Consider the following 27602-nt stretch of genomic DNA (forward strand, 5'->3'; position numbering starts at 1 on the left):
TCCCCCCAACCTGCCCCTTCCTCCCTGGTCTCCCTGTTCCCCATGTTCTGTGCCCTGAATGACAGAGGAGTCCAGGGGGCTGCCCAGAGCTCCTGCTAGTTTCTAGTGCCCTGGGGCAGCACCCACAAAAAGGGATCCAGATGCATGAGCAGCATGGAGCCATGACAGTGTGTGTGCACATGCGTGGGCGTGAGCATCTTGTTGGGATGGGGTGTGTGGTGTGTGCTTATTGACTCCATCTCCCTTCAACCTCCTGCCTCCTCGCCAGCCCACCCTTCCCCTCTGCCGTTCACAGTTACTTTGAGCTAGTCAGGGGGTGTTACTCATAACCCTGGAAAGGAGGGACCCTGAGGCCCAGAGAAGGCAGTGACAACCCCATCCCACCAACCACAACGACTAGCCTAAACTGGACCCTCATCCCAGATGCAAGCTACAGAGCCCCTGGCCTTGTCCTGCCTTCAGGTCGGTGGAGGTGCTGGCCTTCCATGCCCTCTCTCAGAGGCCAAAGCCAGGGTCTGGGTGCAGGTGAGGACTGTGCTGAGGTTAGCTGTGCACATGGGTATTCAGGGGCCATGGCATGGGGACATGGGACCACCTGGCCTCACTCCTGGCCTCTACTTCCTTCCAGATTTACAAGGACAACCGGAACCTGTTCGAGGTACAGGAGAATGAGCCTCAGAAGTTGGTGGAGAAGGTGGCGGGGGACATTGAGAGTCTGCTGGACAGGAAGGTGCAGGCCCTGAAGGTAAGTATGTGTGTTGGGGGCAGGGGAGCGCTGATGGAGAGCCAGGTGGAGAGGTCCTACACCATGAGGGCAGTGTCCTGAGCCTTGATTGTCATGTAGCCCTCCTGAGTTCAGCTGGGCCAGCATCAGGGCTGTGTCCATGCAGAATGTGGGCAGCCACGGCAGGAACAGGATGGTATTATCTGGAGTAGCTGCATCAGAGGTGGTGACTTAGAGTCTTGGGGTTCTGTGTGAGCCTGAGGCTGGGACTTGGGCAGCCCCTACGCCTCCCTCCTTCCAGGCCTGGGGTCTTCCCATCCCTCTGGCTCCCCAGGTTTGTCTGTGTGTGGTGCCCTGGATGAGTACCTGGCCAAGACAGTGACCTGCTGTAGGAGGAGTCTGCCCCTGAGGTAGGCTGCAGGCTCTCTTGGGGCAGTGTCAAGGAGCTCTGCAAGCCCCACAGAGAAGGCCATGTAAGGATGGCAGCTGCTCTGCCCATGGCTTTGAATGTTTCTCTGCTCCCCCATCTGGGCCTCAGTCTCCCCATCTATATGCAGCAGGTTGTGCCTCTCAGCCTCAGACCACTGTAGTTCTGAGGGTTAACAGTACCTGATGGGCTACGCTGACAAAGCAGGCAGACCCTGATATTCAGCCCATCCCAGGGAGACTAGGTGGGATGGGGCTTCTCAGCTGCCAAGTGCCCAGGGAAGGTCATGTGTAAATGAGTGAGAGGCATCCAAGCTGATCAGAGGCATACCTGCAGTTGCTCCAGCCTGTGTCAAAGACAAACCAATCCAATAAAAAGGAGTGAAGCAGGGTGTGGTGATGTGTCCCTGCAGTCTCAGCTACTCAGGAGGCTGAGCTTGAGCACAGGAATTTGAGGCCACAGTGAGGTGTGATCATGCCACTGCATTCCATCCTGGGCAATAGAGTAAAAACCTCATCTCTTTAAAAAAGAAAAAAAAAGGAATGAAGTCTCCTGACGCTTGCCACAACATGGATGAACCTGAAAACATTATGCTAAGTGAAAGAAGTCAGTTACAAAAGACCACATATTGTGTGATCCTATTTCTATAAAATGTCCAGAATAGGCAAATCCATAGAAATGGAAAATAGATGCATGGGTGCCTGGGACTGGAAAGGAAGGGATAGGGAAGGCCTGCTAATGGGTACTGGGTTTCTTTTTCGGAGTGATGAAAATATTCCAAAATTAGATTGTGGTGATGGTTGCACAACTCTGAATATTCTAAAAACCACTGAATTGTATACTTTATTTGGGTGGATTTGCTGGTGTATAAGTTGTATCTCAATAAAGCAGCTTTTAAAAATAAGCAAGTCTACACAAGCTGTGCCCAGGCCCAGGCCAGGGTCCTGGCAGGGTTAAGTCAGGGTGGCCACCCCAGCCCATACGCTGCCAGATCCAGGCCCCAAGAGAGGACCAGAATTCCCTTCTCCAGGAATTGGGCCCTGCTGTCCCCCATGGGATCCCCTGCCTGTCCCCATGTGACCTGGGGCCATGGAATAGGTAGAGACTGCTTACTGGGGCCAGGGTCCCAGAGAAGGTGGACTCTGAGGACCTCCCACCCAGAGGACCGAGAGCAGGGCTCTGCCCAGCCTTCAGGATCTCCTGGTCACGGGTGTGGGGAGGCAGCTGGGAGCAGGCAGAGCCACGCCTTCTGTGGGGATAGCAGCCCATTATGTTCGCCTGTCAGCCAGCATCATGCCCCACCTTCTCACCTTTCTGAACGGGGCTGGCCTGGATGCCCTCCTGCCTTTCCCTTGTTCTCCATCTCTGTCTCTGCGCCGCTTCCTTCAAGACCCCACATTTGCACACTACTTCCCAGCTTTGCTGCCCCGTGCTCGGTTTACAGATGTGGGCTCCCAGCCCGGAACTTGTGTTGGAACTGCCTGGTAAATGCGGGAAGGGGTAGCCCTCAGGCCTTTTGGCCTGCCACTCACCCAGGCCTCTGGACAGCAGGGGTGCTGAGTGGTGGCAGAGACAGCTGGACCCGCCCTCCACGAGTAGAGCCCAGGGCCCAGCCTCCTGCCCAGCTCCTTGGGAATCACAGGGCTAGAGTCTCTTTCCAAGCTGCTTTCCCCATCCCTAAAGGAACAATCAACTCCGATAGCTTGGGAGGGGCAGCGGAAGGCTTGAGATCCTGATCCCTGCACCCCCCTTGCTAGACTCTGCCATGTGAGGCAGATAGGCGTCTGTCTCCTTTCTACTGCACCTGCCGCCCAGCCATGGCCTGAGACAGCCAGCGCTAAACAGAAATTCTTTTCTTTTTTTTTTTTTTTTTGAGACCGGCTGGAGTTCAGTGGCTCAATATTGGCTCACTGCAACCTTCATCTGGGTTCAAGCCTCAGCCTCCCAAGTAGCTGGGATTACAGGCACCTGCCACCACACCCAGCCAATTTTTGTATTTTTAGCAGAGACTGGGTTTCCCAATGTTGGCCAAACTGGTCTCAAACTCCTGACCTCTGGTGATCTACCCGCCTTGGCCTCCCAAAGTGCTGGGATTATAGGCATGAGCTACCGCTTCTGGCCCAGAAATTATTTGTTATGAGAAATGATGGGGAAAGGCATACACTGACCAGACAGACACTCACTGTGTGCTGAGTCTATCATGTATCATTCTCACAGCAACCCGGAGAAGGAAGGCCTGCTACCCCCACTTCACAGAGGGGGACACTAGGACTCAGAGGTGCTGTGCATCAGGCCAGGATGTGGCAGAGCCAGGATTTGAACTCAGGTCTCCCTGACTCCAAGCCAGTCCCTTGACCCCACATTATTCCTGTGGCGTGCACTGAGCCTGTAGCCCTTGGCCTTCCAGCGCTCCTGGGCAGTGAACTCCTCCTGCTGCAGCACCCCCAGCTCCAGACCCACGAGATGATCCTGCCCATATCCCCAGAGGAAGAGGAGTACCACCCTTCCCCCTGCTTGGCTCTAATTGTTGAAGATGAACTTTGGTCTTAATGATGTTTTAAATGTGCCTTTAATCAAGTCCTGGTCTCTTTCTCGTTTTCCACATTTGTTTGCAACTTGAGTGTATATGGAGGGAGGGCTGTTGGGGGACTGGACCCCCACCCCCTATTCCATTGTTCCTCTCTCCCTGGACCCCATCCAGTAATCCAATTTAAATCCTTTGCTCTGGTCTGGAATTCTAATTGGGGGCTTGCAAAGAAGGAGCTGAGCAATACAGGACGGAAGTTCATTGTCTCATCTAATCAGGGACAATCAGATGTTTGTAACGAGTTTCTCCAAGCTGCAAAGGGTGGTTGCTGGGTCCAAGAGTCAGGCGGGAGCAGGCCAGATCAGCAGTCTTGCAACACAAGCAACCAGCATCCCCAAGTCCGAGAAACATGCTGGGCCCTCTGCTTCAGCGACATGGAGGGGCACCTGTCTTGGAACTTTGACCACCTAGGGAGATTCCCCTCTGAGCCAGGGCCCACTCTCTTAGAATCTTGAGTCCCAGGAGGAAGAGGGAGGTGCCTAAGTCCTTATAGTAAAGCTGGACCCAAATCAGGACTCTCCTGCCCTCCCAACTGGGCCCTGGCCTATGGCCTATAGCCTGGCTCTCGGGAAGGCCATCCCCTCATTGTTACATTCCTCCTTAATCTATTCATCAACATCCGACGATGGCTACTGTGTAACATGCCCTCTTTGGGTGCTGGAGGTGCAGTGATGAAGGACAGGCCCTGTTTCTGCCCTCATGGAAATCTCAGTCCATCCCTGTCCCAGGCCTTAGTTTCTCCCCCTATGAAATAGGGACATGAGCACCTGCCTGGCCCAGCACTCTGGTTTCTCAACTCCAGGGGCCTCACTTGTAAAGGCCACAGTGTGGATAGTCCCTTGAGGGTGGTGCCCCTGCAGCAGCATCCTGTGCTGTATGGCTTGGAGGAGAGGCCACTGGGGAAGGGCAGGCACTGCCCAGGATTGGGTGGAGGGTGACCCCAGTGGGAGAGAGTCCAGCCTCTTCTCAGGAACATGGCCAAGTGTATCGAGGCTCAGTGGGCTTGGTTCCTGGAGAATGGGAAGCCCAGGGCTAGGATAGAGAGGCCAGGACATCAACGTGGTGGCTGGAAACCTTCTCTCTGGGAGGCCCTTTTGCCTCCTTCCTCAAACAAACAAGAGGCGGTGAGAGGCCCTGCTAGGAATCTAGCACCTGGAGACCCCAGCCTGGGGCTCAAGCCCAGCACCCCTCCTACCATGCCTGTGCCCCCCTCCTCCCCCTCAGGTCCCTCCCATTGTGCTAAGGGCCGAACCTTTGCCTTAGTGCAGCATTTCTGAACCCTGGTTGCACACTGGAATTGTCTGAGGAGCTTCTAAAATTGTGGCACCCAGCCCCTGCCTTAGATCGAGTGCATCAGATTCTCGGGGGGCAGGAGGGACAGGGCATCAGGATGTTTGAATATGCCACAGATGATTCTGCATAGATTCAGAATCATGTGGCTTTTCCCAAAAAATGGTCAGCATCTTTCCTTGCCAGAATTACTAGCCTCGTAGTGCCCACCAAGTGCCAGCCCAGAAGTGAGCCTGCATGCTCTGTATTGCTCTGAATGCTTACACAGGTCACTGGGTTACTCTCCTCTCTCCATTTTACTTCTGAGGAAACAGCTTCAGAGAGCTTAAACCACTTGCTCCAGGTATCACAGCAAAACCCGGGTTTATTTATTGTTTATTTAGGAGACAATGTCTCGCTCTGTCACCCAGGCTGGACCGAAGTGGTGGGATCTTGGCTCACTGCAACCTCCACCTTTGAAGTTCAGGCAATTCTCGTGCCTCAGCCTCCCAAGTAGCTGGGAATACAGGTGTGTGCCACCACACCCAGCTATTTTTTTGGTATTTTAGTAGAACTGGGGTTTTGCCATGTTGCCCAGGCTGGACTCAGAACTCCTGAGCTCAGGCAACCCGTGCCCCTTGACCTCCCAAAGTGTTAGGATTACAGGTGTGAGCCACGGCACCCGGCTAGAACCAGGGTTTAGATCCAGGTAGTTGGGCTCCAGACCCCACAAACGACTCCCCAGCCACTGCCCCTCTCTATGCTACTTTTAGTGGCCACATGGCATTTGCTGTCCACAACGGGACAGGGTTGAGGGAACAGGAGATGGAACACTGGTTTCCTCTGACAGGGGCTTGCTCTGTGATGACCTCCTGTGGCCTTGGACAGGTCCCTGCTCCCTCAGTTTCTTCCTTGGGCAGTGAAGACAAGACAATGAGCACCCCTCCCACACCCCCATGAGGCTCAGATGGATGGGAGGGGGCAGTGTGCAGTTCTGGCCTTGGTCCTGGGGGCTCTAGTGGGCATTGTTCCCACCATCGGCAGCCTCTCTGGGGAGTGAGCATCATTTAAAGAGTAAAATTAAAAACCCTTCTGCACACAGCCGCCCTGCTTTTGCTGCTAATGGCCACTTAACCCAATTAAAGTGATGCATTGTTGGCAGTGTGACCAGGTCTGTTCGGGAACTGGGCTCTGGGCTGGGCATTCAGAGGGGCAGGAGGTGTGAGCCAGGGAGGGAGCCAGGGGCTGTAGGGCAGCAGACCACTCCCTTTATCAGGAGGGAGCTTTTCCCCAAAGCTCCTGCCCAGCTCCCACCTCCTTTCTAAAGCCTTGTCTAAAGCAGGGCATCAGCCTCAGCACTGCTGACACTTTGAGCTGCATCCTGCCTTGTGGTGGGACTGCCTGTGCACTGTGGGGTGTTTAGCAGCACCCTTGCCCTCTACCCACTAGATGCCAGCAGTATACCACTCTTCCAGTTGTCACAACCAAAAATATTTCTAAATATTGCCAAATGTTGCCTGGGAGCAAAGTTGCCCCAGTTGAGAACCACTGGTCTGACGGGACACAGAGATGCAGTCATGGGAACCACAAGCAGGGAGAACTGGGGGCCTCAGAGAGGTGCAGACTGAAGGACTGGCAGGAGAAAGATCCCTTCAGTCCAAAGAGGTCACGGGAAGGCTACCTGGAGGAGGCAGCAAGATGTGGGGGCAAGTGTGGCACTGAGGCAGGTGGAGGCCAGTTCAGCTGGGTCCACTGGTGCATTCATTGACAAGAGTGAAACAAACAGGTTGGCCCCTGGAGGACCAGGCCATGGGTGTCGCCTACTGCCAAGGCCTGGCCTGGAACCGAACACGAGTTCTGCAAACTCGTGAACATTTGCAGAACTGATGCCAGGGCTGTGGCTCTGGGTTCTGGCTGGAGCTCAGCCTCTGGGATCTGACTCCACGCTAGGGAAGCTCTAAAAGGTGCAATAATGGTGGACAGACAGGCAGGAAATCCCGTGGCATTGGCTGCCTCCGCCCACCCTTCTCCGGGCAATTAAAAGGTGTTTATGTGGGGCTGGCAATGGCTTCTGCCTCCCCTCCATTATGGACATTAAGAGATCTTGACCCTTCCACTTTCCTGCTCTTGAAAGGAGCTGCAGACACGTGGAGCCAATTAAGCGCAGGCGTGGGCGCCAAGCGCCTGAGCAGCCTTTTCTCCCTGATTGCGGCGTTTACAGCTGATTATTCTCCCCTCACCCAAACAGTGCCGCTGCTTCCTGGCAAGGTGCCGCCCACAGGAGCTGGCTGGGGGTCCCCAGGGATGGGGGAAGCATTGGGGAATGAGCATCTGTTGGGCCCATTCCATTGTGTGGGCACCCTTGGGGCCCTCCGCCTACAGAGGGAGGCAGCCAGATTGTTGGCTGACAAGGAGATAAGGGACTTGGTGGTGAGCGCTAGGAGCTACCAGGGAGCACACAGTGGCAGAGCGACCACCCAGGAGTGGGTGTCAGGGCTCCTTGGACAGGGTGGCCTGGATATATGAGGAAGGGATGGTAAACCCAAGGGTCCCTGGGGTCAGCATGAGCACTGGGCCAAGACGCTGCCTCCAACAGCTGGACATGAGTGTGGAGATGGCCTCTTGTGCATGCCTCTGTCTGGCGGTCGAGAATCTCAGGACCCCTTGAAGGTCTCCAGGTGGGAGCTGGCCTCCCTGGGAAGGTCAAGGGAGACAGTGCAGGTGGAACATGGCTGGGGCATGGCCAAAGGGTCCTCAAGAGAAATATGTCATCTCTCGTCTTCACCCACCTGCCTGAGCTAGTGGTAGTCAGATAAGGGCCTGGCCCAGACTGCCAGGTCTTGGAAAAGGTTGGATTGTGGATTTGGGCCTGAGCTTCCCTGGCTCCTGACACTGCTCCTGTGGAGGACGCCCTTATCCTGAGACCTGCTCGAAGATGCAGGGGCCTCAGGAGGGGTCAAAAGCACTGTGGTCATTCCTGACTAGCATCTGCTAGTCAAAGGAAGGGTCTAGGAGGGCTGGCGTTCAACACCCCTGAGGCCCACAGAGCCTGGTGAGTATAGGTGTGTACCCAGCCACTGAATTCTCCCTAGAGGCTGAAGGTCAGAGGAAGGGGCTGACAGCAGGTATGTGTCAGGCCTGGAAGCTCAGCACCCTGGATGCTGTGACTGGTATCACCCACCTCCTATGGGGACACTTTGGCTGAGACACCCTAGGCCCAGCTCTTACCGCAAGAGCCTCTCCCACCCTATGGCCTTGCTTCTGATGCTAGATGAGTCCCCTGGGGGTGCCATGCAGCCTCCCTGTCTTTCATTGCTCACTCAGTTATTCAGCAAATCTCTGCTACCCCCAGCCAGGCCCTAGGCCAGGTGTGGTTCCAATCTCTACTTGCTGTGGGGCAGAATGCCCATTTTATAGATGAGGAAATGGAGGCTGAGACTAGATGCTAACCCTGGTCACTGCCTGGGTGAGGCAAGGTCCCAGTTCCTCTTGCTTACCCTGGCTCCTAAGCCTGTGCACCTGCCTCTCCCGGAGCTCCCAGGGATTGGGAGGAAACAGAGTGGTGCTGGCTGGGGCAAAGGGGAAGGCCAGGGGCAGGAAGGGAACGTCAGAGAATGCCGGGTGGAGGGCAGAGCCTAGAGGCAGGACCTTGACTGGGTGGTGCTGAGGAGCAGCTGGAGAAGGTGCCCAGTCCCACTCAGACAGGGATCCAAGTGCAGGCTGGGAGCTGTTGCTCCAAGTTTCCTTTTCAGTACCCCTGTACCCCACCTCCAGAGGAGAGGAATCCAGGACAAGGAGATGGGAGTCCTTCGAATGGAGAAAATGAACCCCAGGGAGGGAGATGTACATGACTCCACTCCCCAGAGAAGGCCTGTGCAGAGGGAGGATCCCCTGCTAGTGCCCACTTCTCCAGGGGTCCCAGATGGCGAAGGTAGCAGATGCAAGGAGGCGGAGGGAAAGGGCCTGCAGGTGCCACGGGGACAAATCAGTCTAATTTAGGATCGGAGAAGTGAGAATTTTAATTGGGTTTTAATAGTGTCTGGCCCTTTGTTCTGAAATCCTTGTGTGTGAGGCTGGGGGAGGGTAGGTGCATGTGAGGAAGGGTGAGCCCGTGGCCCAGCTGATCCCTACCCTCCAGGGCCCCACACTTCAAGGAGACGGGAAACAGGCTGTGGGGTCCCAGTGTGCAGAGCAGCTAACATGGGACAGGCAAGTCTAAGAAGACAGCCTGGAGGAGGTAGCGTTTGAGCTGAGCCTTGGAAGGCAGGTGGAATTTCCAAAGGTAAAAGAAAGGAAGAAGGACGGCGTCTCAGTAGAGTTCCCAGCCAGGGCACTGGCCTAGCAGTGAGAGTGAGAACTGACTCAGGCTGAATCCACTGAGATGGGAGGACTGGGGGCTGGGAGGGGAGCCTGGAAGGTTCAGCCTGGGCATCAGTTTCCACTGCAGGGGAGAGGGCGCATGTGGGTGATGGAGGCAGGGCATAGGGCTCTCCACCTGAGTTCTAGGGTGGTAGCTGCATGTCCACAAGCTTGGCCCCATGGAAGCATGGCCCTGGGAGCAGCCAGTCATTTCTCTGGCCCTGCTTTCTGTGCCCTAAGATACATAGCGAGGGATGCCTCTGTGGCAATGGGTGCCTGTGGGAGAAGGAAGCCAAAGCCAACAGGGGTGCTGCTGAGGAAGGCACAGTGCTACAGACCCAGCCTCAGGGTAGGGGGCATAGTGTGGCAAGAAGGCCCTCGGGGCCCTCCTATACCCTCAGCTTTCTTCCCCAAGCTAACACCTGAGGTTTCATTGGCCCCAGATGCCATGGTGACCCCAGGCAGGGCCCCCTGAGGTTTTGCTGGAAGAGGCTCCACCTTGACCCTGTCCTGGGATACCAGGTACCTCAGGTGCCCTTGCTTCAGCTTCTGTTTACTAAGCACTAGCCCTTGCGGTGTGCGGCACAGTAAGAGGTTACCAGGTATGGGGACAGCACAAATAGACCTGCTGGGCCCCTCCCTTGAGGAGTGTAGTCTACTGAAGATGACAGTGATGTGATGCCTGCCACAAAGGGTGGAGCAGGGGGCATGCCTATGGGGATACTTGACCAGGCCCAGGAGACCTTCGGGGAGGGAGGATTTAGCTAGACAAGGGAGAGTAAGGGGGCAAGAGGGCCCAAGGCCCCAAGGTGGAGATGCATGTGTGTGTGTTGGAGTGTGTGCATGCAGTGGTAGAGGGTCTTGCCCACTGGCTGGCTCTGCAGAGCACATGTGCAGATGCAGTATGAGACCACTCTTGACGCAGAGATATGCACGGGGCTACCTGGTGTCTAGCTGAGACCCCACCCAGGGACCACATCCCACATAGTCCTGACCTTGCCCTGCCCCCAAAAAGAACCTGTGGCCAATGTCCCTCTTCGGCAGGCGCAGCATGGCTTGGGGTGCCCATGACTGGAACCAGAGTACAGAAGGCGGCCAAGAATCGTAGCTCTCACACACCCTGTGCTGCAGCCCCCACTCACACTTGAGCAGCACCAAGTCCTTGGCAAACCTCACACTCTGTGGGCCTCAGTTTCCCTACCAGTACAGTTGGAACAAGTGTGGCCACACAGATCTGTCATCAGAGATTATGCCCAGACTTTGGTAACACCCGTCCAGGGAGGGATGCTCCTGGGGGTACCATGTGGGGCAGGTCCCGTGTTCAGACTGATCTGTCCTCCTTTAGCTCCGTCCAGTGTGTAGACCAATCCTGGGCTGCAGGGTCTCCTACCAATGTTCCCCTCTCTGGGGGCCTTGTCAAGGGCACTGTCCCCAGCTCCTACCTCTGAGGGCCAAAGTATCCAGCTGCTCGAAGCTTCCTGCCTCCTGGCACAGACCTGGGGGCTCTTGTTTGAGAGGCTGGTCACGGTTGTCGGGCCCTTTGTTGCAGCCTCCTGTGTTTGCCCACTCTATGCCTTGGCAAATGGGAGTTGCAGCATGTTTGCTGTGTCAACACCAGCTGGAGCCCAGTTATGGCAATCAGCTAGGGCATGACGCCCCATCCTTCAGCCTCCCGGGTGCCCAGGTTCCAGCCCTTCCCTGGGCAGGGTTGGTGGACAAGTGGGCAGCTCCCCACTCATGATCTACATCTTCATCCCACAGGACTGCCAAGTGTGGGCTGGGCAGGCATCTGAAACCAGCAGGGGCAGCCCTAGGCAATGGGGTGGGACTTAGGAAAGGTCAGCAGGGCAGGCAGTCTCCATCTGGCACAGTGGCCATGAAGCCTTCAAAGATTCAGGGTGGGTCTTCCCAGCCTTCATTCAAGATCCATTCAAGCCATTGTGGTTGTCAGGGAAAGGTCAGAGGCCTGCTGCCAGGGCTAGGACTGCAGGGGTGTTGGGGTTGACTCAGGTTCAGGCAAGGCAGCCAGGATGGGAGAGTCTGGGACAGCTCCTGGTGCTGAAGAGAAGGGAGGGTGGAAGAGTGCCTGCAGGCCAGGGGATCTCGGGCAGGAGCAGGCTGCAGGGTGAGAAGACTGAACCTGTAGGAACCAACGGGAATGGTCGGGAAGCAGGCGGCGCCTCCTGCCTGCCTTTCATATTCCTTCCTCAGATGTCTGCTGACCGTTCCCTAGGAGGCAGCCAGTGAGCTGGTGGGGTGCAGCAGTGAGCAGTTCCCAGTCACCAGGGGTCAGAGGGCATGGCCTTTCCCCTGGACTCACTCACAACCCAGGGTCCTGGTGCTAGTGTAGCATCTGGTCCATATTCCTGGCTGGAGTTCTGTGGGCTTGAAGCTTTTCTCAGTTTGTACCTTGGACCCTTGGCTCCAGGTGCTGGGGGACTCAGGGCCCTGCTGGGGATAGTTTTTGTTGTTGTTGTTTGGTTTGGTTTTGAGATAGAGTATCGCTCTGTCACCCAGGCTGGAGTGCAGTGGTGCTATCTCAGCTCACTGCAACCTCCGCCTCCCAGGTTCAAGCAATTCTCCTGCCTCAGCCTCCCAAGTATCTGGAATTATAGGCAGACAACCCACCCCCCCAACCCCCAGCACCCACCATCACCACCATGCCCAGCTAATTTTTGTATTTTTAGTAGAGACAGGGTTTCACCATATTGGCCAGGCTGATCTCTTGGTCAGGCTGGTCTCCAGCTCCTGACCACAACATCTGCCCACCTCAGCCTCCCAAAGTGCTGGGATTACAGGCATGGGCCACTGTGCCTGGCTGGGGGATAGTTTTTAGACCAGTGGGCTTTGGAGTCCCAGATCATCTTCCTATGTCACTGTAGTGCTAAGGGCTGAAGAGTTGGAGAGCAGGGCATCATGGGGTGGGACAAGTGCCCTGGGCTGTTGCGTCCCCACCATGAGTCAGGTGGGAGAGTTGGGAAGACCCTGTCCCCAGGCCCAGCAGATTAGCAGTGAGCATTTAGAGAGAGAAAGTGGACCCATGTGTTCTTCACCTATGGACAGCAATGACACCCAGCCTTGTGATTGTGGCCTGAGTGAGGGGGGCAACTGCCTCCACTCCCGATGGCCCAGGCGGAAGCACCAGGCCTACAATCTCTTCAGGGTGACCCTGACCTTTCCCGCCACCCATGTGCATACCTGGGCTCCCTTTTATCAAATATTCTTCTGCTAATCTCATCTCCCTGCGTGACTGCCCTGTGATTAGCTCACTTTGCACAATATGATGTCTGTCATAGTGCCCCCTCAACATTTTTCTTTTCCCAGGAAAGGGTAAGGAAGGAATGGGATGAAGAAAGATTTCTGGATGTGGGACCACCTCACAGGTCAGCTCTGGCCCCCTCCCCTGCACACAGGGCCCCATATACACCAACACATGCCACCCCAACACAGTGCCAGCTCAGCTCCAGAGCCTGGAGAGTCAATGGAGGTCAGTGGGCTGGGCCCAAGCGTGTAAGAGACCTCCCAGAGCCCGAGGGAAGGGATGGCACAGGCCTGACTGAGCCCTGCCCCAGGAGCACCCATGCACGCTATTCACGCCCAGGGACTGCCCAGGCCCAGGCTGGGCTCAGACTAATGAGATACTAAGTGGCCTTTCCCACTCACAGCCTGGCACATGAGGGCATGTGTGTGGCAGGCAGGCTAGGGGCAAGGAGGAAGGGGCAAGGGGGCAGGATGCCAGCATGGCCTGTACTCAGCACAGGTGGCCACGCACGGATGGGCTGTGCCTGTTGGCAGGCATGCAGCAAACACAGCCAACAGGAACCCCAGTGATCCTCACCATCACCTGTCTGTCCACCCCGCCTGTCAGACAACTTCCCACAGCCGGTGGGGTGCTGCAATCCCCCACACCTTCCCACTGTCCCACCCTGACCAGGGTGCGGTTCATCTGTCAGGCAGGGGCTGCCAGGGGCTGTGGACTATGCCCAGGGTATATGTACAGCCCTGCAGTGGGTCACATGCAGTCCAAGCCTTGACCCGACCAAGCATACAACTCCAGCCAGGGCACCAAGCCTCTTCCTCCTTCCTGACAGCAGGAACATCTGCCTTCCTGCCCCCAGAGGCAGAGCCAGGCAGAGGGAGCAGCACAGCAGTTTAAGCTGTTTTGAGTCAGTATTTGGTGCTGCCCTGGCCGTAGCACCACTGCTGAGCTCCCACCGCTCCCCACGTGGAAAACCAGAGGTTGCTGAGGCCTTGTCTGCACAGAGGGCCCGTGTGGCTCAGAGCCTGCCGCAGTGGTGGACCCCAGCCACTGTCAGGCAGGGGCAGCTGGGAGGACCACGTTTGGAGCCCTCGGCTGGCATGGCCTACTTTCCTGCTCTCCCCACCGCTGCCCCATCAGCTCCCCGCCTTCTCTCCCTGCAACTCCCTCGGGATGTTGGGACGTGAATTCTCTTAAACTTTTAATTAAAAACCTTCTCCTTTCTCCCCACAAGGTTCACTTCCCTGTGATTTTTCATCTTAGAAGGAGAGGTAGAGGGAAGAGAAACGACAGGCAAGGAGCAGAGGCCAGGTCTTCTACGTCTCTGCAGGGGTCCTGGGGAAGCAGGCCTGGCCCCACAGAGCTGCTGGCCACCCTCTCCCATGTGGCACCCTCTGTGGCTTCCTGTCATGCCAGGGGAAGCATTTCTTTTCTTTTTTCCCTAAAGCCTACAGCACTCAGTTTCCCATGTGGTCTCCCATTCCAGTACTGACCAGCCCTGACCCTGCTTAGCTTTTGAGATCAGAAGAGCATGCACACTCAGAGCAGTACAGCCACAGAAGTGCAGGGAGGCATCTGAGGACTCCAACCCTAGGTGGCGCCACTGCCAGATGTGGGAAATGGCACCAGCTCCTGAGGGCCCTGTGTGTGCTCCTGCCACATCCTACATAATCACTCAAGTACAGCGTGTGCCTGTTAAACAGGCCAGGACTTCCCCAAGTAGAAGGGACCCCCACTTTCCCAGAAGGGTGCTGTTAACTCTGGTAGCTTCAGGGTCACTCCCAAGCCCACTGGTCACAGGATGGAGAAGTGCCCACAGGGTTACTCATCAAGTGAGAGGCATCCCAGGGTTGGTGTCATGGGCCTCAAGGTCACCAAGTGGGTCATCGATGCTTTCCTGTAGAATATCCAACTCAGAGCTCTGGGCACGGTGTCAGGTCCTGGCTCACATGGTTAGGACCCCAGGTATGCTAGAGACACAGGTCCTTGACATCAGGGAACCAGAACAACATCTCTGATTATGGGGCTGGAGAGGGGTTGGCCCACCACTCTTTCCCAGGCAATGGCCTATTAGCCTATCCCTAACTCTGAAGGGAGATGCCACCATGTCCTCAGGTCCCTGCTTTAGAGAGGGAGCCCAGTAAACAGAAGTTCTTCCTTGCATCGGACCATGATGCCTCTTGCAGAAGCCTAAGCCTCTTTCTGTGGCTCCATCTCTAGAGAACTTCAGCTGAGACCCCCCCATAATCCCTCCTTGGCCCAGGAAATAGGGGTTGAGTCACCAGCTCCCCATGTTCTTCTCACCTCCCCAACTCCTCTGTAGGCTGAGCACCTCCATCTTAGGGCTTCCAGATATAACCCAGAGCACACAGACTCTTCCAAGATCACCCCCCAGTCCCACACTGAGATGCCACTACCCATGGTTGCACATCTCCCTCCCCCACAGGCCAGGCTCCCCTCCAGACCCCCAAAGACTCAGACACCCAAAACCCAGCCATGCTCCAGCCATGAGGGAGGAACAGGGGCACCCCCTGAAAGCCCATGCCTCTGGGGGTCCTACTCCTCCACTCCTCCATGCCTCCACCCCATTCTTCCTCTTCAGCCTGCAGCAGCCAGTGGACACAGCTGGCCATCATGGGGAGTGCTAGGACTGCAGAGAAGAGGCCGCCATGGCCCTGTGGAGCTGGAACAAGGACCCCTGCACACTGGCCCCCAGGCTGCCCTGCATTCCCCTCCTGAGGCTCCCTGCACGTGCTCTGCTTCACAGACCCCAAGGCCACACTGACCGGCCCTGGGAGTGCGCAGGGAAACATCCCCAAGGAGTTGGGTGGGGCTATGGCAAGATTTGGGAATGGGTGAAATTAGAATTATCCAGGAAGAGGGACAGGCAGGGCACGAAGGAACATAGCACAAGCAAAGGCAGGAAGGGGCCTCACACAAGGGCCTGGTTGGAGGTTGGGGCAGTGCAGGGCCAAGAAGGTAGAAAGAACAGCGGGAACCTTGAACACCAGACAGGGATTTCGAACCTGGCATTGGACAGCCTGGCAGCCCCTTGAGTAAGGCAGAGGTGTTACTTGTTCATTTCACAGACACATGTTGAGCACCTCCTGTGTGTCCTTGCCTGGCCCAGCCCCAGGCAGTGCCCACTTCTGTGACTCTGGAGATGGCAAGGCGGGGGTAATCACAGGGGAGGAGCGTGTGATCCCTCACAGGGAAGGGTTCAGTCTCCTTGGGCCAATAGGAGCACAAGTACAGTCCTGCCTCTCACAGCACTGCCACCACCTCCCAGCTGGCTCCTCCACAGGGCCCATTAATTTCCATACCTGATACAGCAGGGGTGAGGGGCTCTTCCTCCCATTGTGGCACATGTCAGTGCTCCCTGAACCCCATCATGCCAGGCTCCACCCATCCATTCATTCCCCACATACACACTGAGTGTCTGCTGTGTGCCAGGCCCTGCACTAGTTGCTGGGGACTACACAGTGACAGATCAGCCTGGTCCTGCCCTTAAGGACCTTGTGGACCTACGGCAGGAAGCAGAGCAGATGAGTAATGTGAGAATGCATAATGCGCTATCATGGGTGCCAGAGGACAAGCAGCGGCAGGGGCAAGGAGAGGGTGCTGGCTCCCTCCCCACATCCACAGGTGCAAACCTGGAGCCTGCACAGGCATGAAGACAGGAGGAGGAGGTGCACTTTCCTCCTGGCTCTGGGTCTGAGCCCCACCCACCCACCAGTGACCCAGCTTCCTGAGGATCTGTAGGGTCCTCCCCACTGCCCAGCCCTGCCAGGAGCCTAAGTAAGCAGGAGCCTCCCCCAGGTTCCCCAGGGGCCTGCCCAATGGTACTGGGAGCAGGTGGGTAAAGGTGCAGGGTGGGCACAGTAGATGGTGCTGGACCATCCTGGGTTACCAGCCCAAGGCCACCCTGAGCAGCTGCTGATGCCAGCAAAAGAGAACTCTAAGTGCCCTTTAGAGTTCACAAGCAAGGGTGGCAGGGCCTACCTAGGCCAGAAATAAGCAGGGGTGTTGTCATGTGGTTGGGGTCTGTACCGTAGATGTGTGTGCCTGTATGTATGGCTAAGGGGTGGGCCAGGGCCTCTGTGGTGGAGCCTGCATGCATGGGGATATGTGAGTGAGACGTGTGTCTACACCAGAAGAGTCTGAAGAGATGGGGCGGGAGGAGAAGGGAGAGCTTTGCCACATCAAAGTTCCTGCTGCTCCCACATTCCCATCTCACTTATGGGCTCTCGTGTGGGCATGCTTTAGGCACCCACAAATGCATATGTAAAACCCATGGACACATGTTTCTCCCCTCTCTTCCCCTGTCTGCAACCACAGGAGCACATGTAGAGCCCATGTTCCCATGTGGAGACCTGCAAATGGAGATGCACACACACGAGAATGGGATACATGTGCACATGTGCACCTTGGCCCATGTATGCCCACGTGTGTCTGTGTGTACCTGGTGGACACACGCACATACCCATTCACTCCCAGTGTGCAGCCCTACCATGGCTGTCTCATCCCTTCCTCTACTTGCCTCACCTCTGTACCTAAAGGTGGGCAGGTCCAAGATGAAGAGTTATATTTTACGGCCTGGAAAACTGAGGCTCAGAAAGGAAAAGAGACTTGCCGGAAACCACACCATGACTCCATGGCTCCAGCTGGGACCCAGGTCTTCCAGCTTCCCAGCTAGATCTAACGTGGCCACACTGCATATGCTGTGATCTCCACACTCCTCTGCAGAGCCCATGGGGCCCAGGACAGAGCAGGGGTTTTCAGAGCCCCTGCCATTCCGGTCTGCCCTCCCCTCAGCAGGAGTACGCTGGAGCCCAGGGTGGGGAGTACCAAATTAAGGGTCACTCCACAGTGGAGCTCTGAGCTCACAACCATAACAGTTTGGGAAGGAGAAACATTTCCCTGGGCCTCATGCACCACCTGAAGGTGGCTTATAGGAGAAATAAAGGTCTCAGCCAGGCCTCTGCTGCCAGCCCCACCACTCCTGGCTCTAACTCATCCTCCTCCTTTCTTCCTGGGAATCTCTCCCCTCACGCTGCATCCTTCTGGCCCTGTCTTCTGTCTTGCCCTTCCAAAATTCCCTCTACCCTCCAGAGGTGTTTGTGTTTGTTTCAGCAGCTCCTGACATTACCATCTGGAAAGCTCTCAGAGATGGGCCATGCTCTAACCATGGGCCCAAATGGGCCTAGCCCTGGCCAAAGGAGGGACAAGGAAGAATCAGTCCCCAACATGACCTCAAGAAAATCTGGTCCAGAATGGCCACACCTGTAAATCAGTTGATGCCTGCCCCACTGTAACCACAGCTGTGACAGGAGCGCAGGGCAGAAGCTAAGCAGGAAGAGGGCCAGAGCAGGGAAGTAAGAAGTTGAAAGCCATTAAATTGCCTGTGCAAAGGAGGGGGATGCCCACAACATTGTGGACAAAGGAAATTATGTGTGCAAAAGTACAGAGGTGTGAGAGTATAGCATAGTAGACATTCATCAAGCCTTCCTCGTGCATCTAAGTGTATGTGCAGCCAGGGACCTTCCATTCATTCATTCACTCATTTATTCACCAAATAGTTACCAAGTGCTGGACACCCTCTGGAATGGGGAAAAAACAAACAGCATTGTTCCTGCCTCTGAGAGTGCACAGCCTGTTGGGGAAATTGCAGGACAAAGCAGTGAGTTCCTTGATGAGGGGCACACAGGCACTGTGGGAGCCTGGAAGAGAGGACCTGATGGGACACACAGATACCTCAAAAGCCTGTGGGAACCCCAAGGAGAGGTCTGGGCAGGAGTGGGGCTTATCACAACTTTTTTTTCATTTGTCCGTATTTGATATCCGGTCTTCAGCAGCTCTCATAGGTGGGAGGACCCTTGGCAATCCAAGTCTGTGTCCTTCATTGTACAGAGGGTGAATCTGCAGCCCTAGGCCTGGAACTCAAGTCTCCAGGACTCCTGTTTCCAGAGTACAATTGTATTGACAAAGCTCATCCATAGCCAAACCCAACCCTGGACTCACACAGAGCTCAGCTCCCTCTGCACAGCAACTTCTATAGCCCAAAAGTGGAATTGCAGGCCCAGGACACTGTTTCTTGGGCAGAGCCAGCCCTGGCTGGACTCCCTCACAGTAGAGCCTGTGCCCTCAGTCTAGCGGGAGCCACTGGTGACTTTGGGCATTTCATTGGCCCTCAGCGTCCCACTACAGAATGGCAACAGGATTCCTAGCCTACTTATCACACTGGGTGGCTGTGGAGATGGGGATGTTGGCCCCCATGACCTGTGTTCTCCAGGAGGCCTTTCTGCTGAGGGGAGGAGGGACAGGCCCACGGCTGGCTTTCCTTCCTCTTCAGCGTCTCTGAAACCATCCGTCACTTACAAATTCTCTTCATTTCTAAATAAAATGATTTGTTAATTTGAGTGAGTGATCACTGCGCGCCTGAGCCTCTTTGCAGGCCCAGGAACAGCTTGTGGGCTCCCGGAGCCCTGTGCTGCCGGCCTGGCGCAGACTTGGAGGGTTGTTTTTGATTTAAATGTGAATTGAATGAGGAGAAAAATGTTTCTCTTGGCAATTTCATAGGAACTCGCTCTTCTGACAGATGTTGGAGTTTATTATCCCATTGGGCCAGCGTTTTGTAGAGCAGAATTTCTAATTATTTCAGAGGCCTGGCCTCAGCTGACAAAGGTGGTGGGTGCAGCTTTGGGCAGCATCTCTCAACAGGGCGAGGCAGGCACTGAGATGAGAGACCCAGCCTACCACCCTTCCGCTGCCCTCCCAGGATCTGCGATTGTTTGGAAGGGGGGCTACCCTGCCCCTTAGTCTCTGTTTCATGGCTTACCCTGGAGGAGGCCATGGGGTCTGCTCTTGACAGCCCTGCTTTGACCTCATGGTGAGGACTTTGGAAGGTACTTTTGGGGTCTCAAATTGCTTGTGTATTTAGAGAGTCCGTGGGTTGTGGATGAGAAGACTACAGAGAGCCCAGTGGTTTTCTCCCCATGTGAAGCTGGAGCTGTTGACTATAAGGATCATACCTGGGCTTGGCCACACTTGTGCAGTGTGGGCATCTGTCTCAGTGTCTCTCTAACCTTGGGCTCTGTGCGGGCCTGTGGGGGTTGGGCATGACTGTGTGCTGTGTTTGCGGGTCTGGAGCTGCCTGGTGTGACTGCATGCATCTGTGAATGAGATGTCTGTAGCTGTGCTGCATGGACCTCAGAGATATGGTTCCATCTAACTCATATCTGTCCCCAGTCCCTGCACTGCAAGGGAAGGGAGGCCTTGGAAGACGGATGGCTAGAGGGCACTATACGTCAAAAGGGATAGGGCAAGACTGGCTCAGCTACTTCAGGGATGTCCCAGGTTTCAAGGGGGCTTCATGGTGAATTGACTGCGGGGGTGGGTTTCATAGGGGAAATGTGGCCCTGGCAGCTGAAACCCTGGCTTCTGCTTCATTCAGCCAAGGAACTTTTTTTTTTTTTTTGAGATGGAGTCAGTCTGTCACCCAGGTTAGAATGCAGTGGCACAATCTTGGCTCACTGCAACCTCTGCCTCCCAAAGTCAACTGATTCTCCTGCCTCAGCCTCCCGAGTAACTGGATTAACAGGCATGTAGCACCATGCCCAACTAATTTATGTATTTTTAGTAGAGATGGGGTTTCACCATGTTGAACAGGATGGCCTCGAAATCCTGGCCTCAAGTGATCCATTTACCTCAGCCTCCCAAAGTGCTGGGATTACAGGCATGAACCACCATGCCCAGCCAGCCCAGGGACCTCAACCTCACTTGGGGCAACTTACAGCAGGGAAGCCCACCCTCCCAACAGAGGCCTCAAGAGTCCTGCAGTGCTTTATCCAGAGGCCTCCTGACTCCACGCAGCCATGGTCCAATTCCAGTTAATGGTCTCTGACCCAGGGCTGAGGGTCAGGGGTTAGAGAGAGCTGGTAGAGGAGGCAGCAGTTCCTCCTGTGGTATTCTCTGAAAACCATCCTGCTGAGGAACATCCTCACTTCTGCTCCTATTCTTATCCCCATCTCTCCTTCCTGAGCCCCGAGACAAGGGACTGGATGCCCTGACTGTCCCCAGTCCTGGCCAGCTCAGAATTTAGGCCTGTCGCCTCCTGCTCATGCTCCACCACCACCCCTCTACCCCAACCAGCTCCACTTCCTATTTTTTTTGTTTGTTTGTTTTTTTGGTTTTTTTTTTTGAGACGGAGTTTCGCTCTTGATACCCAGGCTGGAGTGCAATGGCGCGATCTCGGCTCACCGCAACCTCCGCCTCCTGGGTTCAGGCAATTCTCCTGCCTCAGCCTCCTGAGTAGCTGGGATTACAGGCACGCGCCACCATGCCCAGCTAATTTTTTGTAGTTTTAGTAGAGACGGGGTTTCACCATGTTGACCAGGATGGTCTCGATCTCTTGACCTCGTGATCCACCCGCCTCGGCCTCCCAAAGTGCTGGGATTACAGGCTTGAGCCACCACGCCCGGCTCCACTTCCTATTTTTAACACATAGGTGGCAGCGGCAGCAGCAGCTGGGTGGGATTTTATAACCCTAATTAACACCAATTCCCTGGGGCCCCAGCTCTAGACTCCTCATGCAGCCTGAGACCAGCAGAGCACAGGCGGGGAGGGTCCACCCTCTGTCAGGTGAGGGAAGATGGAAACTTGCCCTCTCCCTGTCCCAAGTCCTGGGCCCTGGCAGTCACCCTAATAGAAGGCACCAGGAGACAAGGGAGGGGGTGCCCAGCACTGCCCCCCAAGGCTGAGATGGTGCCAGGCATCTCTGACCATGTGTCCCTGACAACCAGGCCCTCTCTCCTCTGGATAAAACTCCACGGTGACATCCTTCCATTAAATAGGACATGTTCAGAAAAGAAAATTGCTACTATTTTCCCCTTTTACTTCACTGTCATCAAAAATTGATCCCATATTGCATCCTTATTTCAAAGAACGAGCTAAAAAAATAAAATAGAAATTCCCACTCCTCAGAGCAGCAGCTACGTCAAGCTTTCCCCCACCCTATCCTTTTCCTCCCCACACCCCAAAAAAAGAAAAGAAAAATGGGGCCATGAGGGAAGGCGCCTGCTGGCCGTCTAGGGCTGTTGGAGTGGCCGTGGCTTTGGGATGCACGTGACCTGGGAGCAAGGAGGGGCTGGGCACATGACTCTGCAGGCAGAAGGGGTTTCGATCTGGTGAAATGTGGTAGAAAATGGGGTAATTGGGGGAGGTTAATTTGGATCTAAATGGAGCGATTCGTTATCTCAATAAGAAATGTCTCGTTTTCCAGGGAGACGGCTGCGCCTGCCAGACGCTGGCCTGCCTCCTGTTGGGGTAGTAGCTCAGAGCAGGGCCCGCAGCCAGCCTAGCCTCACAGGGCAACCCACCCTGCCCACATGTGGGGGTTGGGGGCGGAGATAGCTTAATTTGGTTGATTCCCCGACTCATCTGGCAAAGTATTCAGTAGCGCTTCTCAAATGCAGAATATGAATAACGACACGCAGAGGCTGAGGTGAGCGGCCTGAAGACTAGGCACCGGGTCTAGCTGAGCCCAGGTTCACCCCAAGCCTCCTGGAAGTCAAGGAGACCCTGTGTTTTGTGTTCTAACTAGAGGAGAAGCCCAGTGTCGCTTGCCATGGGAAGGTGTTTGCGGGGGGGGGGGGACTTCCAGGATGGTACCCCTCGGCCCCATCCACCTTTGCTAGGAGCAGGGTCTGGAAGCTCGCACCTGGACCGTAGTGTGACCCTGGGCATGTCCCTTCTCCCCAGGCCTCAAAGCCCCATCCATTCTTTCCCAGGGGCCGCAGGCAGAGGCTGCTGGCAGTGCTGGGAGTCCCAGTCACGCAGGTCTACAGGGCTTCTACTCCTGTTGCTTCTCCTCTGTTCCCCGTTCTTGTTTGGTATAGATCTTTTGAATTCTTCTGAGAGTTTCTTTAGGCAATTAAAAACAAATACACGTATGCTTTTTTATCCTTTTATCCTTACATATAGTAAGGAACCATACTATCTGTATATGTTATTTTGTACCTTTTTCAAACGTAACACGTGACCATCTCAGGCTGCAGTGTGGAAAGCCTGGGCTCAACAGCTGAACAGACTTAGATGTGAGCTCCAGCTTCTCCTCCTGCCAGGTGGGTGGACTTGGAGCACTCACTACATTGTTCTGAGCCTCCTCCTTCTGAAAAATGCATAAGTAGCACCAGCCTTGTACCCCAATGCTGTGACGGTCACATGTGGACAACAGGTACCCATAAGTGATAACTGGAATCACAGAGGCCTCTGGTGGACAGTCAGTTGGGAGCTGGCACACAAGATTTCCTTGGTCTAGCCTGGTATTGGCTGCACTGTGTCTGGAATGGAGCTGGGGGAGGGTGAGCCTGGAGACAAGTGGAAGTCCCCTCCCCTCTACTCTGGTGGGGCCAGATCTGATTCATCCTGTGTCTCTGGCACCTAGCATAGACCATGAGCATGTAAGCAAAAAAAAAAAAAAGAAAGGCCCTGGAAAGTGAGGCCCTTCCCTTTAATTCCACACCGTGGTGTTGGTTGAGATAACACAAAACAAAATGATCACAGGCTGGGGTGAGGGCTGGGAGGGAGGTGAAGCAATACATAATTGAAGGGCACACTTGAGGAGGGCTCCCTTGGGTGGAAACCAGACAGGTCAGAGCCAAGAAGATCCATTTGGCAAGGCATGAGTGGGCAGGTAGTGGGGGCCTGTGGGTCCCAGAGACACAGCCCAGTGAGCCACCCCACATGCAGCTCCAGCAGGAACAGCCCTACCCCTCCCAGTGAGCCACCCCACACGCAGCCCCAGCAGGAACAGCCCTATCCCTCCTGTGCTTCAGGAGGGGAGTTCTGGATATTAAAGTTGTTGGTGGATCAGAAGCGAGGACCCAGCCACCAGATGCACCAGAGCACATGTTGGCAGCATGCATGTGCTTTCCCACGTCGGCACGTGTGCACGTGTTTGCATGCACACACACACATCCTCCTTCTCCAACTCCAAGCCCTCCACCCCCAGGATTGCAAAGCTGTTGACCTCAAAGTCAGATAGAAGAAACCTCCTCACTCACCCCCACTAGAGCCATGGACCTCTGGCATCACCGTGTTTGGAACAACTCCCTCAGTGGACACCCAAGAGGCCTAGTCACAGGGGTCCCACTTACCCCCTTTCCCTTGGAGGAGTCCTGCAGTGGAGTGGCCTTGGGGGCAGGAGAGCAACATAGGACTCCAGAGTGATGGAAAGGGCCCAATCCAGGGGTGGGCTGGCAGGCCTGGGCCAGGCAGAGCAGTGGGCTGGAAATCAGGTCGCCCAGAGGCCATGCATGCCTTGTATGGGCTGAGGCTGGGCTGAATCTGGGGCACAAAGACCCCCATGACCCAGAGAGCACCCAACTCTAGGGGTTCTGGGAAGGGACACCAACCCCAGGGTGGTGAGCATGCTCCGTGCTTAGCCTCACTGCCTCTGCTCATGCTAGGGGAGCCCCCTCCTGCGGATCCTTGGCTTCTTCACCTGTGAGAATGGGTGAGGATGGCTCACAGCAAAACTTCCATCAGCTTTCTGTGCAAGAGTGGCCCTGGGGTCTGCCTAGCCTTCTGGGGGGATGGTCCTGTCCCAGAGTTTCTGTCCTTCCCAGCCCTTTTTCCAGACAACAGTCTTTGATCTAGGTAGGGCCAAGCACAGCTGCCACCAAAGGGTCACTGGGCTCAACACTAATCCACAGCAGTGTCCTCAGCACTGATGCTGTGTGGGCTTGACCTGAGCCTAGCAGCAGTGCTGGAGGCTGGCCACAGGTAGAAGAGGGCTCTTGGGGGGCAGAGCTCCCTGGGTGGCTTTGGGGAGGGTACACAACTCCCTGCCTTTTTTAAGGAGGCCTCCTGTCTCCTCTGGCCTCAGTCTGTGCCCTGGGAAAGTAGCAAGAACTCCAAAGCCACATGGGAAGACAAGTGCCCTGAGACCGTGAAGGGAATCTGAGGCAGAACTCAGGCCCGCTCAGGTCTCCTCCTGCCCACTAGGTCCCTCCCCAGCCACAAAGTGTCTCCCACTCCATGCTCTCTGATCCACAGCCAGCCAGAGGCCCACTTCCTCCTCAGAGAGGACTTAGGGTATCTGTCTCCTCGGCTAATAGGCAAGTAGGGAAGGGGGACTTGATGACACGGTCAGCTTCAACCCTTCACCCTGTGCTCAGAGAGCCATGGCCACAGACAAGCTGAGGAACCACCTCTTAACTCAGTTTCCTCATCTGCAAAATAGTGTAAAAATGGGACCCGCTCTGCGGGGGCTGCTGTAGGCATTAATGAGCGATGCTGGGCACAGCAGGTGCTCATTGGCATCGCCCTTGACAACAGCTCCATGTGCAGCACAGGCGGTGCTGGTGCTGGGTCCCACAGTGGCTCTGCGGGTACAGGAATTCCTTGCCGACCCATATATTTCAGGAGTACTTTTTGCTCAAAGCCCTACCTGCTCACCCAGCCATGGGGCTTCTCTCCATGAAAAACACCTGCCCCTTCCCTGCAGCTTGCTCTGCTGCCTCCTCCAGGCAGCCCCCAGGGTCCACACCCCACTTCCTGAGTGTCACGTGACTCTACCTCCAGCCCTTCCTCATGAGTCCAAGTGCTGTCGGCTTCCATGTGGCCAGCACTTCAACATTCCTCTGTTTTATCATTAATGTGGCCAGGCTGCCTGGGTGGATGGTGTCATTTTCCCATTTTGCAGAGAGAAAAACTGAGGCCAGAAAAGCTAAAATCACTCAGTCAGGGTAGATCTGAGTCCAGTGTGGACCCATCACTAGAAGGGTCTCTCCCTCAGAAAGTGCAGCCCAAAGGGCTGAGGAGGTTAGGGGCTAAGCCAACTGGGATTCAGGGGCCCCTTTCCTGGGAGATGGCATGGTGGATAACAGACCCTTGTCCCAGAGGAGAGAGACTGCAGCCCGAATGAAGGGAGAAGTGGCAACAATGCCCCAAATATTGCAGGCATATGTGCACGACCCTTGCCCCGCCCTCTCCAGTTGGTACCACAGCTCTGTGGTTGTTGCTAGGCATCTGTGAAGCCCAGGTGGGCCCTACCTGTTGTGGAACGGCTGTGCAGTGTAGGGTGGGCTCGGGCCCAGGCAGGAGCAAGGCCGCCTCCGCCTACCCGCCCTCCTCTCACTTGGCAGCAGTGAGCAGAAGCCATTAGCGCCTGGCAGTTCACGTCCCACAGCTCTGACAAACGCCTTAAATGTTGTCACCATGGCTCCAGCTGTCCCACCGGCCGCCTTTACTCCTGGTAATAACCAAGTGTCGAGGCTGATTGCGGCAGCAGGATGCAGTCAGTATTCAGAACAGCTCTTACCCTGGGCGTTTCCACCTGGCAGCCAGGCTGTGCTCACCCCACCCACCACCTCCAGCCCTTTGTCTGCCTGTCACCTCTGCCTGGGCCCTCAGCATCACCCCCAGGGCCAGCCAGTGCCTGGCTTTGTGTCCCAAAGCTGGTGGGCAGCAAAAGGGTGGGGCCTCAGGCATCCACATCCAGCAGAGTGACAGCCTAGCAGGAAGGATCTGGCTCCTGCTCCCACTCTTCTGCATGGCCTATGCAGGGAGCCCTGTCTTTGTCTTGGTCTAGCCTCATCTGTTCAGGGACACAGGGAGTGGTCAGAGCCCATCCCTGGCATGGACAAAACTGGATTCAGTTCGAGCTCTGCCATTTAATCACTATGCAGGTGAGTTAATCCCATTTAATCTTGGGCAGGTGAGTTACCCTCTCTGAGCCTTGATGACCTCATTGGGGGAATGGGAATAATGACTGGGCTTCTTGGGGCTTCGTGGGAGCATGTGTGTGAAGCAGGGTGCAGATAATGAAATGAGGACATGTGGCTGGGCGCGGTGGCTCAAGCCTGTAATCCCAGCACTTTGGGAGGCCGAGGCGGGTGGATCACAAGGTCAAGAGATCGAGACCATCCTGGTCAACACGGTGAAACCCCGTCTCTACTAAAAATACAAAACATTAGCTGGGCATGGTGGCACGTGCCTGTAATCCCAGCTACTCAAGAGGTTGAGGCAGGAGAATTGCCTGAACCCAGGAGGCGGAGGTTGTGGTGAGCCGAGATCACGCCATTGCACTCCAGCCTGGGTAACAAGAGTGAAACTCCGTCTCAAAAAAAAAAAAAAAAAAAAAGAAATGAGGACCTGTGGAAGAGGCTAGGCCACGTTCATAAGCACCAACCCCTACAGCACCAATCCCTGAGTCCAGGGAGGCCCAGGAGAATCAAAGGCCCAAATCAGCTCCCCTCACCTCCATTGCCCTCCTTCCCACCCCCACATCTTTGCCCTCTGGGCATTACTTCCCCTCTCCCCTTCATCTGACCTTGCCCTTCAAGTTTTGCCTGCTGCTCCCTTTCCCAAAGCCCACCCGGCTTAGTCTAACCATACTCCTCTCCCGTAGGGTTTATTTGCCCTTCGAGACAGCCCTGGACACTCACCATTCTCCTCTCATGTCTGCCTTCATCCTCGCAGTCTCGTAAGGTTGGGACTAGTAGAAGCCCCAAGTTAGAGAAGAAGTTATCAGGATTGAGAGAATGGCATCAGTTCTGTGCATTACACATACAGCTTCTGGCTCTGCCCCGTGGGGTACTGTGGCTGCTGATTACTGTCTGACCAATCCCAGGTCCTGATAGAACCAGGACAGTAAACTAAGCTCCAGTCTCTTCAAGGGCCCTGGGAGAGTGGACAAGCACCCTATTCCACCCCCTGGCCTTGAGGGCTTTCCTCCTGAGGTACCTAGACAATAATCGCTAATATCCAGGCTAGATCTGGGTTGATTATGAGGTCTCTGGTTACTGAGTCATTTGTTTACAGGTTCCCCAATCCTCTGATGATGCTAGAGGGCAATGGGCAGAGAAAGGTGAAGAATGAGTTGTCTCTGTCTGTTCATCAGACTCTTCTCAGGGATGCAGAGGTGATGGTGCAGTTAGCAGTGAGGACGGTAATGGTAGTGGTGATTACCAGG

At 55.4% G+C, this 27602-nt stretch overlaps 1 protein-coding gene across 8 annotated transcripts in view; it reads left to right on the forward strand.

Moving 5' to 3' along the window:
* The window catches only part of CACNA2D2 (calcium voltage-gated channel auxiliary subunit alpha2delta 2), a 140115-nt gene that overhangs the window by 67337 nt on the left and 45176 nt on the right, over nucleotides 1-27602 (forward strand). For all 8 annotated transcript variants that reach the window (XM_017534865.2, XM_017536278.2, XM_037740196.1 and 5 more), the window contains exon 3: nucleotides 629-745. In XM_017534865.2, coding sequence (XP_017390354.1) covers nucleotides 629-745 — 117 coding nt within the window. The remainder of the gene's footprint in view (nucleotides 1-628; nucleotides 746-27602) is intronic.

Source organism: Cebus imitator, unplaced genomic scaffold (assembly GCF_001604975.1).
Source record: "Cebus imitator isolate Cc_AM_T3 unplaced genomic scaffold, Cebus_imitator-1.0 Scaffold0, whole genome shotgun sequence".
NCBI lineage: Eukaryota > Metazoa > Chordata > Mammalia > Primates > Cebidae > Cebus > Cebus imitator.